General features: G+C 38.4%; 1 protein-coding gene and 1 long non-coding RNA gene across 6 annotated transcripts in view; one reads left to right on the top strand and one right to left on the bottom strand.

Annotated features, from left to right (window-relative positions):
• LOC309500680 (uncharacterized protein) overlaps positions 1 to 12,586 on the bottom strand; it is a 41,413-nt gene that overhangs the window by 12,943 nt on the left and 15,884 nt on the right. Inside the window, exon 1 of one of the 5 annotated variants that reach the window (XM_082172369.1) lies at positions 1,637 to 1,789. The exons of 3 other annotated variants lie outside the window; for them this stretch is intronic. Coding sequence is in view for 1 of the 2 variants with exons in the window: in XM_082172365.1 (XP_082028491.1) it covers positions 4,464 to 5,818 (1,355 nt within the window). In the remaining variant the exon portion in view is untranslated. Of the gene's footprint in view, positions 1 to 1,636; positions 1,790 to 4,317; positions 5,819 to 12,586 lie in introns of those variants that run through there. One more of the 5 variants, XM_082172365.1, reaches the window with a different exon arrangement.
• Positions 5,814 to 9,588, top strand: LOC309503714. Its single transcript, XR_014207830.1, has 2 exons — positions 5,814 to 6,972; positions 8,925 to 9,588. It is a non-coding gene; the product is annotated as an uncharacterized lncRNA (long non-coding RNA).

Below are 12,586 nucleotides of genomic sequence, written 5' to 3'. Positions count from 1 at the left end.
TTCTACCACGAACAAAGAAGATGGCTGCATTCTAGGACTCACTTGTGCACAAACATCATGGTCAAGAACTCTCTGATCATTAATCCCGTTGTAGGTTGTCATGCAGGCCCTTGATTAAGTCAGAAGCTTATCGAATTCTGTACAGAAATTGGCCAATGATACGGCTTTGGCCCTGGGTAACATCACGAACACTCTCGCTTCACACAAGATAATGATCTTACAGAACAGAGTGACCTTGGATTACATTTTTGCAACGCAAGGGGGAGCCTGCACCATTATCGGCCCTGAGTGTTGCACCGGGCTAATGGATCCAACAGAGGACTTGAACAAAATCCAAAAAGACATTCTTGATCTTTCAGCAAAATTACACCAGATGACTGAAGATAATTCTTCATGGTTCCGAAACTTGTTAGGTAAACCCTGGCTGTGGATCAAGGAAATGGCAATTCTGCTAATTTTCTTTCTCCTACTGGCGTACCATCTATGCATCCACAGTATCAAGCGTTTCATTCAACAAATGACTCGCGCCTCTCACGAGAAAATGACAGTTCCAACCAGACAAGACTATTACCCGTAAGAACTTCATGGACCCTAATTGCATGTTTGTTTCTGTGTCAGCATGCAATTACAGAAAATCAACACAGAGCATGTGCTATGTGCCTGTAACGATCACAAGTTACAAGGATGAACTTTTAAGTGTCTAAATTTGTATTTTGTGAGAGTTATTAGAACTCTCAAAGGGGGAAATTGTATTACACATTTATTAAATGTTTAATTTAGGTTCCAATACAATAGTATATAAACTGAGAAAGTTAAGTAGACTGAATTTAGCATTTGAGGCATAGATGATGATATTCAAAGAAGATTAAGTCAAGCAATCCAGGTGTCTGACACTAACCTTTTGTCTTTATGCACCTCCTGAACAGTGTCATTGTCCCAAGTTAAGCTATGATAATGTGAAGGTATGGGTGATACTGTCAGGCTGATTGGATCATTTGAATGACACTGTTATGCTGATGAGATCAGGAAATCTCTGTAAACAAGCTGACTCATGTGGGCTACTTCATGTACATGCCCCCTTTATGTAAATCCCTCCCCCTTGGAATGTATATAAACTACAATGTATACTGTTTGAGTTAGACTTGACTTGGATGACTACAGCTACGCACAGCGAGTTCTCAATAAAGAGTAACTTCTGCTTGAAAGATATCCCAACGTCTCCTGGTCTCTGCTTTGACGAAGGAAAAGTTTCCAAAACTGGCCATAAAGCCTCAGAATCTGAATTGAAAACAACGTTTACAAGCAAACACATTTACAAAAAATAATGCCCATAACAGGTTTGAATATTAAAGGCTGCCTAATATTCGTTTGAATATCTTTTTTTATTTTTTATATATATATATTCAAATTATATTAGAATAACGAAGTTCAGCGTCAAAGCCCTGATCTGAACTGACTAATTCGATATTTCTGCTGATTGAACATGAGTTAATAAATATCAATCAATCAACAAAATGTCCTGTGCTCACCACACACAGGTTATAGGTGGAGAGGAGAGATTTGGCTATAGAGTGATGTGTGGCTAACTTACACAGAAGAGACTTTAATGCTCAGCACATAAAGATGAACTACATACTGTGATCTCAGACTGTGTTGATGTGGTTTCTCCACTGTATGGATCTTCATGTGTAGCTTCAGGTGAGTATTAAAAGAGAAACTTGTCCCGCACTGATCACACGTGTGCGGCTTCTCTCTGCTGTGAATCAACTCATGTTTTTTCAAATCTGCTGACTGAGGCTGCGTTCGAAACCGCATACTTCCCTACTATTTAGTATGGGAAAAAGAGTAGGCGAGCGAAAAAGTATGTACGAATCCAAAAGAGTAGGCGAGAATTACCTGGGTGACGTATTAATTATCGCGAGATTCGGACTTAAGTGCGTTCGAATATGCCTACTTTCCTACTATATAGTAGGCGAAAACAGTACGTGAAGGAAGCAGTACGTTCGAAACATCAGTATTCATAAAAGAGTAGGCGAGAAGTTCCCGGATGGCTTACTGCTTCCACACAGATTTTTGAGTGCTGATCCGTGGATACTCTTCTATCCCAGGAGGCCACGCGAGAGGATACGTCATTATCAAACATCGCGGAGATCAGCGACGCGGGTGCTTTCAAATGTGAGTAAACACGGTTCCTTGTGTTAAAATTGCATGTGTTGAACTACTGTAGAGTAAACTGTTGAATTGTTGAAGGTGTAAAGACGTTACACAGTGTAGTATAGTTGTGATTTTGCTGTAAAAACACGTTTTATTATGTAACGTTAGCTAAAAGGGGAGCTCCAGTAAGGACACGTAAGTTACGTCTCTAAAGTGGATTTACATAAACCATATACATCTTAAAGACGCTTATTTTAAATGTCTATTTACATCTGACAGGAAAATCTTCAGTAAGTATTGCAGAAGAGCACATCACAACATGAAATAGACATCTGAGTGATGAATGTGTGCTAGAACAAATCTATAAAGTAACTAAACATAAGTTATTTATTTTATTTGTCCATTACTGTTGATAAATTGAGGAACATTTATGTTGGATAAAAAGTTAAAACAACCTCAACATGTAAATGTAGTGTTGCTCATAAATCACAGAGGTAATGTGAATCTTGTCTGAATGTTACAGGGTCAGATGAACAGGTGTGTGTTTATCCAGTGGAGAGTGGCTCATGAAGCAGAATGCTGCCATCAAAGGCCATCAAAGACATGAATAACAACAACTATTTAAATATTAAGTTGTAGTTTATTTTAATTATTGTAATTTGAAACAGAGCTATTACAGCACTTTTCTGATTCTTGATTTCTGTGCATTTGCTGCATAGCTTTTGTGGTGGAGCAGGACCTACAAGGGAAGATGATGGCGGCATTTGTGGAAAAAAAACACGTTTTTGTCTTCTAAATAATACTGAAATCAAATGACATTGTGCGGTTAAAATGACAGTTTTTTGTGTTATGTTTGTGCATTTTTGTAGGTTCTGCAATGTCAGCAGGCTGGTGTGAGCACTGAGGATGAAGAGCACAGAGCTGAATCCTGGAGATGGTGCCATGGATGAGTCCCTCCATCACTCCACCTGCTCTTATTGCCTCAGATTGTGAAGCACAACACAGCACGCAACAACCTCAGGCACGAACTAACAGCTCACCTCTGGTGGTCAGCTGATTCATCAGAATAAAGCTGCAGAATGGGAACCGCTGTGTTGAGACGGCAGAAGGATGTGGGGTTCAGCGCCTGTAGCCTACATACATGATTGTAGTTTGAATAAAGCTTTGTTTCATGTGTTGACTTGTATATGCATTTGTTTATTGTGTGATGGTGACTTTGATTCATTCTTTGACTAATTTATTAATATTTCTCATTGTTGTCAGTAAATAAAATATAAACATTTAATTAATGCTTTATTTATTGTTTGAATGAAAATGTAGACATGTTCACTATATACACATCTAGAGTGTATTCATGCATAGCTATGTCATATGACATACATTACATTTTGTTTGTTTTATAGAATTATTTTCAGTAAAAATTAATATAATTAAGTATTGGTCAGCATTTATCGTTGTTATTATTGTATGTTTTGGGGTGGGATAGCAATGCAATTCATTCTGGGGTAATATAAATTTTTAACATTAATGATACTTACATTTTTCGAGTATAAAATCAACAGTTTTCTCCAAAGGCGAATCTTCGCACAGCTGCCCTTTGTGCAGACATTACAAACGCTGGAGAAAACCGTTTTAGGTATAGGGCTGTTGAGTTACTGATGTTATGAGGTGTATATATATATATATATATATATATATATATATATAGGCCTATATATATATATACACACATATATCAATCATGGGTTTGCATACATAATATGAGATTTTATACACAGGAAAAAAGAACCTACAAGGTTGAATATCGTAATATATATTTTCTTAAATAATTAGTTATAATACACTTAAAAAATTAATTTTTTGTTATTTATAGGCCTGAGGGATGAAACGAGAGTTAAATTCATCAAGAAAAAGAGGAAAACATAAAGCAGTAAGCCATTTTTGCTTGTGGCTGAAAATGTTTGGATATAAAATAAAGAAATTAACAACATATTCAAGAGATGACAATTTTGGGATTTTGTAATAAAAATAAATAATATCGTTAAGGATAAAACGGTAGGTCACATTAGTAGGGTTAATAAGAACTTAAATCAACCCTAAATGTAGTCACAACATAAATGGGCAGCAGTTTCTTCAAAAAGACCACAAAATGAGCAAGTTTAATCAATATCAAGACATTTACAGATAGATGAATTAAACGTGTCGTTCAAATCTTTTAAGTTGTTACGCGTGTGATAACGCGTCATAGGTCACATGATAACGTCAACATGGCAGATGTCCGGTTCGCATTCATACTCAACGAGATCTGGCTATAAAGTACCTACTCTTTTAGCGCTCGTTAAGTAAGTACTTATTGAAATTAAGTACCTACTCATTGAGTATGCGGTTTCGAACGCAGCCAGAATGAATCTCTTGTCACAGTGTGAACATTTGTAAGGTTTTTCTCCAGTGTGAATCCTCTCATGAATTTTCAGATGTGCTAACTGACTGAATCTCTTGTCACAGTGTGAACACTTGTAAGGTTTTTCTCCAGAGTGAATTCCTTCATGTGCTTTAAGATTTGCAGACTGATTGAATCTCTTGTCGCAGTGTGAACACTTGTAAGGTTTTTCTCCAGTGTGAATTCTCTGGTGCAGTTTCAAACAGTTCGCTGTAGTAAAAGTCTTTTCACACTCAAAACACACATACTCTCTCACATCAGTGTGAATTTTCTGATGTGCATGTAAATACGGCAGACGTGAAAAACTCTTTCCACACACAGAACATGAATGTCGCTTCTCCTTCGTATGAACTGTCAGGTGGTTCTTCAGGACTGATGCACAGATAAATGTTTTGCCGCACTGATCACATGTGAACGGCTTCTCTCCGGTGTGGATCCTCATGTGAATCTTAAGACTTTGTTTGTATGGGAAACTCTTTTCACATTGATCACACATGAACGGCTTCTCTCCAGTGTGGATCCTCATGTGTACTTTAAGGTGGTCTGGTTGACTGAAACTCTTCCCACACTGACAGCATACATGCGGCTTCTCTCCAGTGTGAACTCTCATGTGAAGCTGTAAATGTTGCCGCAGTGAAAAACTCTTTCCACACACAGAACATGAATGTGGCTTCTCCTTTGTATGAACTGCCATGTGTGTCTTCAGCTCTGATGCCCTAAGAAAAGTGTTGCCGCACTGATCACATGAGAATGGCTTCTCTCCGGTGTGGATCCTCATGTGACGCTCAAGACTTTGTTTGTATGGGAAACTCTTTTCACACTGATCACATGAGAATGGCTTCTCTCCGTTGTGGATCCTCATGTGTAATTTAATTGTTTCTGATCGGGTGAAACTCTTCCCACATTGATGGCACACATGCGGCTTCTCTCCGGTGTGGATCATCATGTGTCGCTCAAGATTTAGTTTGTTTGTGAAACTCTTCCCACATTGATCACATGAGAACGGCTTCTCTCCGGTGTGGATTCTCATGTGACATTCTAGACTTTGTTTGGTTGTGAAACTCTTTCCACACTGAGTGCAGGTGAAAGATTTCTTGGCTCTTCTTTTCTTTAAAAATGTCTTTTTAGTCTTTGAGCGACTCAAAGGTTTTTCTCCAGGTTTGACATGATGTTCCTCCTCCACTTCACTCAGTTCTTCACTCTCCTCCTTCACTTCCATCAGCTCTGACATGAAAGAAATGTATTAAATTTAATTTTTGGTACATCGAAATAATTCAAAGAGAAATATAAAGTGAAAGGACATGAAAGTGAGCCCTGATGTAGTAGTAGAAAGTAGACAACTGTTATAAACTGTTATAAAATATTATGATAATTTGATGCCTTTTTATAAATTGATTATATGTCCTTGAAACTTTCCATGAATGAGATAAAAATAATAACTGGAAGATAAATTTAAAACATTAGACACAAATCCCATGTTTCTTTAGCAAGAAATATTAAATATATTTGATAAATGACTCAATTATCTAACATGATATTAACACTAAAATATACAATACTGCCAAATTTTGACACCAACTTTAAGATTTATATTTATTTTACTAAAAACTTTAATTATTAATAGCCGTTCTAACTAGACTTATCCTTGCACTGACTTCCATTAATGCGCATGTGAAAGTGGGACACCAGAAACACAAGCTCAAGTGAATAACCCTGTGAGAAATAACAAAAACGTTTAGCATTGAAGTGGAGTGGATTGTTTATTTTTAAAATGTTAATTATTATTATTATTTGTTATATATTAAATTTATGTTTGTAAAAAAGCTGCCACAGAATGTGACGTCATTTCACGGCCGTTGCAGTGTCTGTAGAAACACACATGCTCAAAGTGTAGAGTGTCCTCTGCGTTAACTTGGTTTAAAATAATATTTTTTAATAGCATTAACGGTGTCCTACATGTTTCACTCAACCCTGTTACTCCTGACATGATTTTCCTCCTTTTAAAAACAGAGCATTTCTTAAAACTGTGACACTCAGGAAGTGACATCATCTGGGCTCTTTCTCCAGCATTAAGTGGGGTTAAAACAGGGTGAAAAAAAAATGGGGTGAGTGCTGGAGCACATATTTTGTTGACCGTGCAAACCTATACAAAATAAAACATCATGCAAGCTTCAAGGATAAACGTGTCACATTAATTATTCCTGCACTAAGCTCCTTAGCGGTTTTTGGATTGTTTTTATGTGCCGCTACAAGTTAGTCAACAAAATTGTTTATTCGTGAACGCATCAACTTTGGAATCAAGGAAGAGGCCCTCATGATTTGACTGGACGGAAAGAAAGCGCAGCGCTGGCTGATGGAGATTCGCCCTGCTCTCGCTTGTTTAACTCTTCCGAGTCGCCGATCACGCCGGCGTGATCAAATCACATGACAGATTTAAGACGTCGAAGCATAAAAACAAAGTCACGTTGAGCGCTGCCGTCCACTTCTGTCGAAAGTGCTGGCTTGAAACTCTATTCTACTTTTTGTTTTGTGTTGATAGACCAAGTAAAAACGGAGATATGATCATTTAAACTTTATATAAAAAATAAAGTTTGTTCGTCGTTGACGCGTTCGTAAAAGAACGCAAGATGGGATGCGACAGGCGTTGCATTTATTCTAATAACTTCGTCGTTTTTTGTCATAAAACAAAACGGAGAAAAATGTGTGAATCTGCTGACTCTGCTCTTCATGCTGCACATTTTAGGGAGTGGAGGAGGAGCCAACTGTGTAAAGAAGCGAAATTGAAAGGCGCCGACGGGAGATTGACGGAATAGACAGAAAGACAGAGATATTATTGCTAGTTTTTGGTTTTGAGAGTAGTTTAGGAGTAGTGTAGATAGTTTAGGTATTTTTTGTGGAAGGAAAATGAAGCAAATGTTTTTGGTTGAACAAGCCCTCGACTTGTTCTACCAACTGGACGATGTTGTTTACAGTTCATCTGAATCAGAAAGTGGCGATGATGAGATTGACGACTCGGCTTTTGTGGTTCACAACGAGAGGTGAGACAAACTTTTAGCTTATTGTATATTATATTGTCTGTGTGTGTGTGTGTGTGTGTGTGTCTCTCTGTGTGTGTGTCTCTGTCTGTCTGTGTGTGTGTCTGTCTGTCTGTCTGTCTGTCTTTCTGTCTGTGTGTGTTTCTGTGTGTGTGTGTGTGTGTGTGTGTGTGTGTGTGTGTCTCTCTGTGTGTGTGTCTCTGTCTGTCTGTGTGTGTGTCTGTCTGTCTGTGTGTATGTTTCTGTGTGTGTGTGTCTGTCTGTCTGTCTGTCTGTCTGTCTGTGTGTGTTTCTGTGTGTGTGTCTCTGTCTGTCTGTGTATGTGTATGTGTGTGTGGTTGTGTGAACAAGAATTTCATTGCCAATCACTGCTTCACTGTAATTGTTGTGCATATGTGCCAATGAGCATCTTGAACTTTGATGTACAACCTTTAATCTTTTTACGTGTGTCTTGACATGTACAGAGATGATGAGCAGCCTGGGTCATCTACCACTTCGACAACAAGCAGACAGAGGCCTACAAAGAGATGGGGTGGAAGGAAGAGTCAAACCAGATCAAGATCTCCAGCAATGTCAGGACAGCCACACCACAGCTCTGAGCCCTGGAAAACCGAGAGTGATCCTGATAGTGATTTTGTGTTCATTTTACCTTTTGTATGGTATATTTGCACTCTTACTCAAGCTCATGAAAGCCCTGTAATGTAGCGGTCTGTGTAATTGTACATTAAGTGTTTTGTAGAGTTTCTAAGCAAAAAAAAAAAAAAAAAAAGAAAAAAAAAGCCTATTGCCACACCTGCTTTTTGCTGTATATAGTTTGATTTTATCTCAATTTTACCTTTTTTATGTTGTATTTGCACTATTTGGGAACCCTCATACTCTGGGAATGCAAGGCCTTAAATATAGCTCTCTGTATAATTGTGTGCATGAACTGTTTTAAAAAGTGGCAAAGCTAAAAAGAAAAAAAAGCCTATGGCTACACCTGCTTTTTTTTTGTAAATCATATTTTTTTTGTATATAGCTTGATTATATCTGAATTATACCTGTGTATGTTGACATTTACAACTTGTGTTAACATTTTAAACCTTTTAAAACAAATGTTGTGTTTTTTGTGTGATTTTGGGTCCAGTATGTTGATAAAGTACATCAAAGTGAAAAACTAATTGTCTGTTCATATAGGTGATGTTTTGCTGAAAACAATGATACCAAACATTGGTATGGTAAACATTTTTTTATGTCGCAAAATAAAAAAAATAAAAAGTACTCAAAAACGGCCAAAATAGCCCAAGACTCCGAAGAGTTAAATCAGAAGGATTATTGCACATTGGACTTTCAAAGCAACAAGGCTAACATCTTCGGATAGGTTTGATGCTGTTGAACCGTTAGGACATTGGTTTGTTACGTCTTCGCTTGTGTTCGCGGAATGATTTGAAATGGTTTTGCAGTTTGTTTACGATTGATGCAGCGCTGTTGGTGTGTTTAGTGAATCATTGTTTAGATTGCTGGGCTTGTGTGAATCTATTGGGAGTTGTGAGACATATCCGATGATATGCGTTGTTTTGGATTGTGTTTGCTTGTTGTGGGAAGCGTCTCCGTATTTAGACGCGATGAGGTGTGCGTGCTTCAATCATGAGTGAGATTGAAACGGGTGCGGATGTTGAACCTGAACAGGACAAATGTAGAAAAGTTCAACTCACAGCAAAGGCTTTGACTTATAAACTTGAGCAACTTCAGAAAGAACGAAAAAGAAATGTAAATGTGATTAAAAGTTCTATACCAGCCATCAAAGAACTCATGCTGAAAAATGCTGCTGTACAGTCTGAACTTGAAACTTTGGTGCAAACTTTTAAAGAGACAGTCAAGCTTCATGATTCAGTGATCCCATTATTGCCTAGTGATGAACAAATAAAACAAAATGAGTGGTTCTCAAGCATTTATAAACACAGTGATGCATTTATAAAAGAGACAAAGCAATGGATAAATGGAATTGAGATGTCAAGTGATAACCAGGATCAACAGTTCAAAACAGTTGAATGCCCTTCGAATGATTCAAAACAACAGAATATGTCTCAAATTTCCATGCATAATCAAGATGATATAAACCCAAGTGACAGTGTTTCTAATGTTGGAAGTAAAGGATCAAGTCAACGTAGCTCTGCCACAAGACGTTCAACTACATCAACAACTTCTTCGGCCCGCATGAAGGCAGAGGCTGATATTGCAGCTTTGTTGGTACATCAAAATTTAATGAAGGTAAAACATGCAATTGAAGAAAAGGAACAGAATTTAAGGAAACAGTAAGAGGATTTTGAGTTGCGAATGGAGATTGGCCAAAGTGAAAGTGCTTAAATGTTCTAGTGTGCATTGTGTTAAAAGTGATGTGACTCATCAGTCTGATGGAATAAATTCCAACTTTGAGGCAACAGAGACACTCAACGCTGATGCAAATTAATTTACTCCTAGAGCTGAGACGCAACAAATTGTTTCTTCTAAGGATGGTGGCAATGCAGGTGCCAAGGCAAACAAGAGGAATGTTTCTCAGACGATTTATTCCCAGAACATCTCAAAGTTAAGTAAAACAACTCCGAGTGGTTACGTGAATGCCGGTCCAGGAAATATCGATCAAGTTCTCCATATTATGGATTAAGGGTGTCACGATTCTCCAAATCCTTGATTCGATTACATTTTCGATTCTAAAGTCACGGTTTGATTCGATTCTCGATTAAAAAATTTTTTTTTTTGAAAGCACAAGCTATGCCATTTTTAGACTTTTATGCAATATAATAATATCTGACCTTTGTTCGCAATGTACCACACACAACATTGTCAAATTTAAAACGTTTGTTAACAACATAATGTAACAATAACTTATATCTTCAGTCAATTGGAAACTTAAACAATATAACCTATTACCTATTATAGTCCTGGGGCTCCCTGGACTCCTCAGAGCAGTCACAGGCGAATAGCACGGCGTTTTAAATTGGGTTCCCACAGCGTTTGCAACGCAGTACGAGAGAACATTCTCGTAAGGGAACGTACTTGGTTACTTGTAGGGGTCGACCGATTAATCGATTAATTGACCAATTTTTTGAATTTTTTAACATAATCGGCAAATATCCAGTATATCAAGCCGATTATTAGGCTGGCGCATCTGTGGGCAGCCTAGTGTTGTTGTTGTTGTGGAACACGTGATCGACGCACGCTGCACCTAGAGTCATTCTCCAGCAGAGTGAGCAGACCTCATCCAGTGCCTAAGGAAGGAGCTAAGTTCCTTGGAGAAAACTCCTTTATATTTAATTAAAACCTTTTGATATGTTACTGCCAACTTCGAGAAAAATATGAATAGGCGACATGACGTTCGGCTACTTTGAATATTGATAGCGTAGTTGAGGTTGCATTACCACAGCAGAAGGGTTGCTATCATGTCACAATAAGTAAGCAAGAATTTAGCAATTACAGACAGAGAATCTGAGACTTTTATTTGTTCTGTTTTGTGTGTCTTATATTTGAGAGGGTTGTCACTCAATGCAGAGAAATAAGTAATAAAAAAGTGACCAACGCACTAAAGGACAGGACTGGCTTTGCTTTGCTAGCACCGTCATTGCTAGGGTTGGGTAGCTACAGACAGACCCGGTGCTAATACGGCACTGGTGCCTTAACGACCGTTATTTACCGGACCGAATATCAATGCGTATTTCTGTGCTTCATTTCAGTGCTACTGTTATGCCTGTGCTTCTCTTGGATGCTCTGAAAACGGACGTTAGAAACGTGACGCTAGTCAGCAGTTAACTTTAGCATACCGTTAGCTAGTAGCTGGATTAAACACTGTTAAAATGCTGGCCAAACAGTGTAATGTGTGACTGTATTTCACTGTAGACTAGGGGTGGAACGGTAGATGTATTCGTATTGAACCGAAACGGTACGGGCGTCACGGTTCGGTGTATAAATGTACACAGAGAATACATAGTATAAAAATAAATACAACTCGAGTGCAAATTAATTAATGTAATGCGGAACTACTGTTAGATACGCGGGTTCTTTGGGGACACCTAATCTGTAGCTCCGCCTTAGCTCTGAAGCAGGCTGCGATGTAAAGATTGCAATGCTGGAATATGGTGTGTGGGAGAGAGAGAGGGAGAGGGAGACTCGGGAGAGGGAGAGAGGGGCGCGGGCGCGATCGAAAAGTCGCGTGTGTTTAAAGTCGCAAAGTGTTTACTTATATTTGTGTGTGTGTGAGGCGCAGATGCGATCGAACAGTGGAAACATAAAAACATACACCGTCATTTTGTTTACAAGACATCATTCAAACTGCAAAGTGTTTAAGTTATTGTTAATTAAAATTAAGGAAAACAAATATATTAACCTGAAATGTAGCAAATTAATTTTCAATTCATTCAGGTACAATTACCAAACATATCTCAAGGTCTTTTTGTCTTTTGTACAAGTGCAGATTGGTCAAGTGTTAAATGTTTTTGTTGAGAAATCTTGTCTATCTTAAGTAATTATTTGTGTTACATTTTATCTTTCAAATAGAGGCTAAAAACAAGCACATAATCGGCCAAATATCGGCCAAAATAAATCGGCAGCATTAATCGGCCATCGGCCGACCCGGATTTCAAAAGATCGGCATCGGCCTGAAAAAACCCATATCGGTCGACCTCTAGTTACTTGCGTAACCTCGGTTCCCTTAGAGATAAGGGAACGAGTACTGCATTGCCTTGCCGTGCTATTTCGCTCATATCAGGTACTTCACTTCAGTCGATTTAAACCTAAAGTCCTTTGGCGAGTTTTCTCTAAATTTATACACTTCAGCCACGTCCAAATTGGCGCGCTCGAGGTTGGCAGGGCGCCAATCGCTCCTACTCGCCATAGGTTCGTGCAGTTGCCGCAACACAGCCAATCAGCTCGCTCAGACGAGCTATGATGCTCTCGCTGTGCAGCTGCAATGCGTTTTAAAATA

The sequence above is a fragment of the Leuciscus leuciscus genome (genome assembly GCF_965113295.1).
Source record: "Leuciscus leuciscus genome assembly, chromosome: 1".
NCBI classification, from domain to species: domain Eukaryota; kingdom Metazoa; phylum Chordata; class Actinopteri; order Cypriniformes; family Leuciscidae; genus Leuciscus; species Leuciscus leuciscus.
This window is presented reverse-complemented; position numbering and strand designations above follow the sequence as displayed.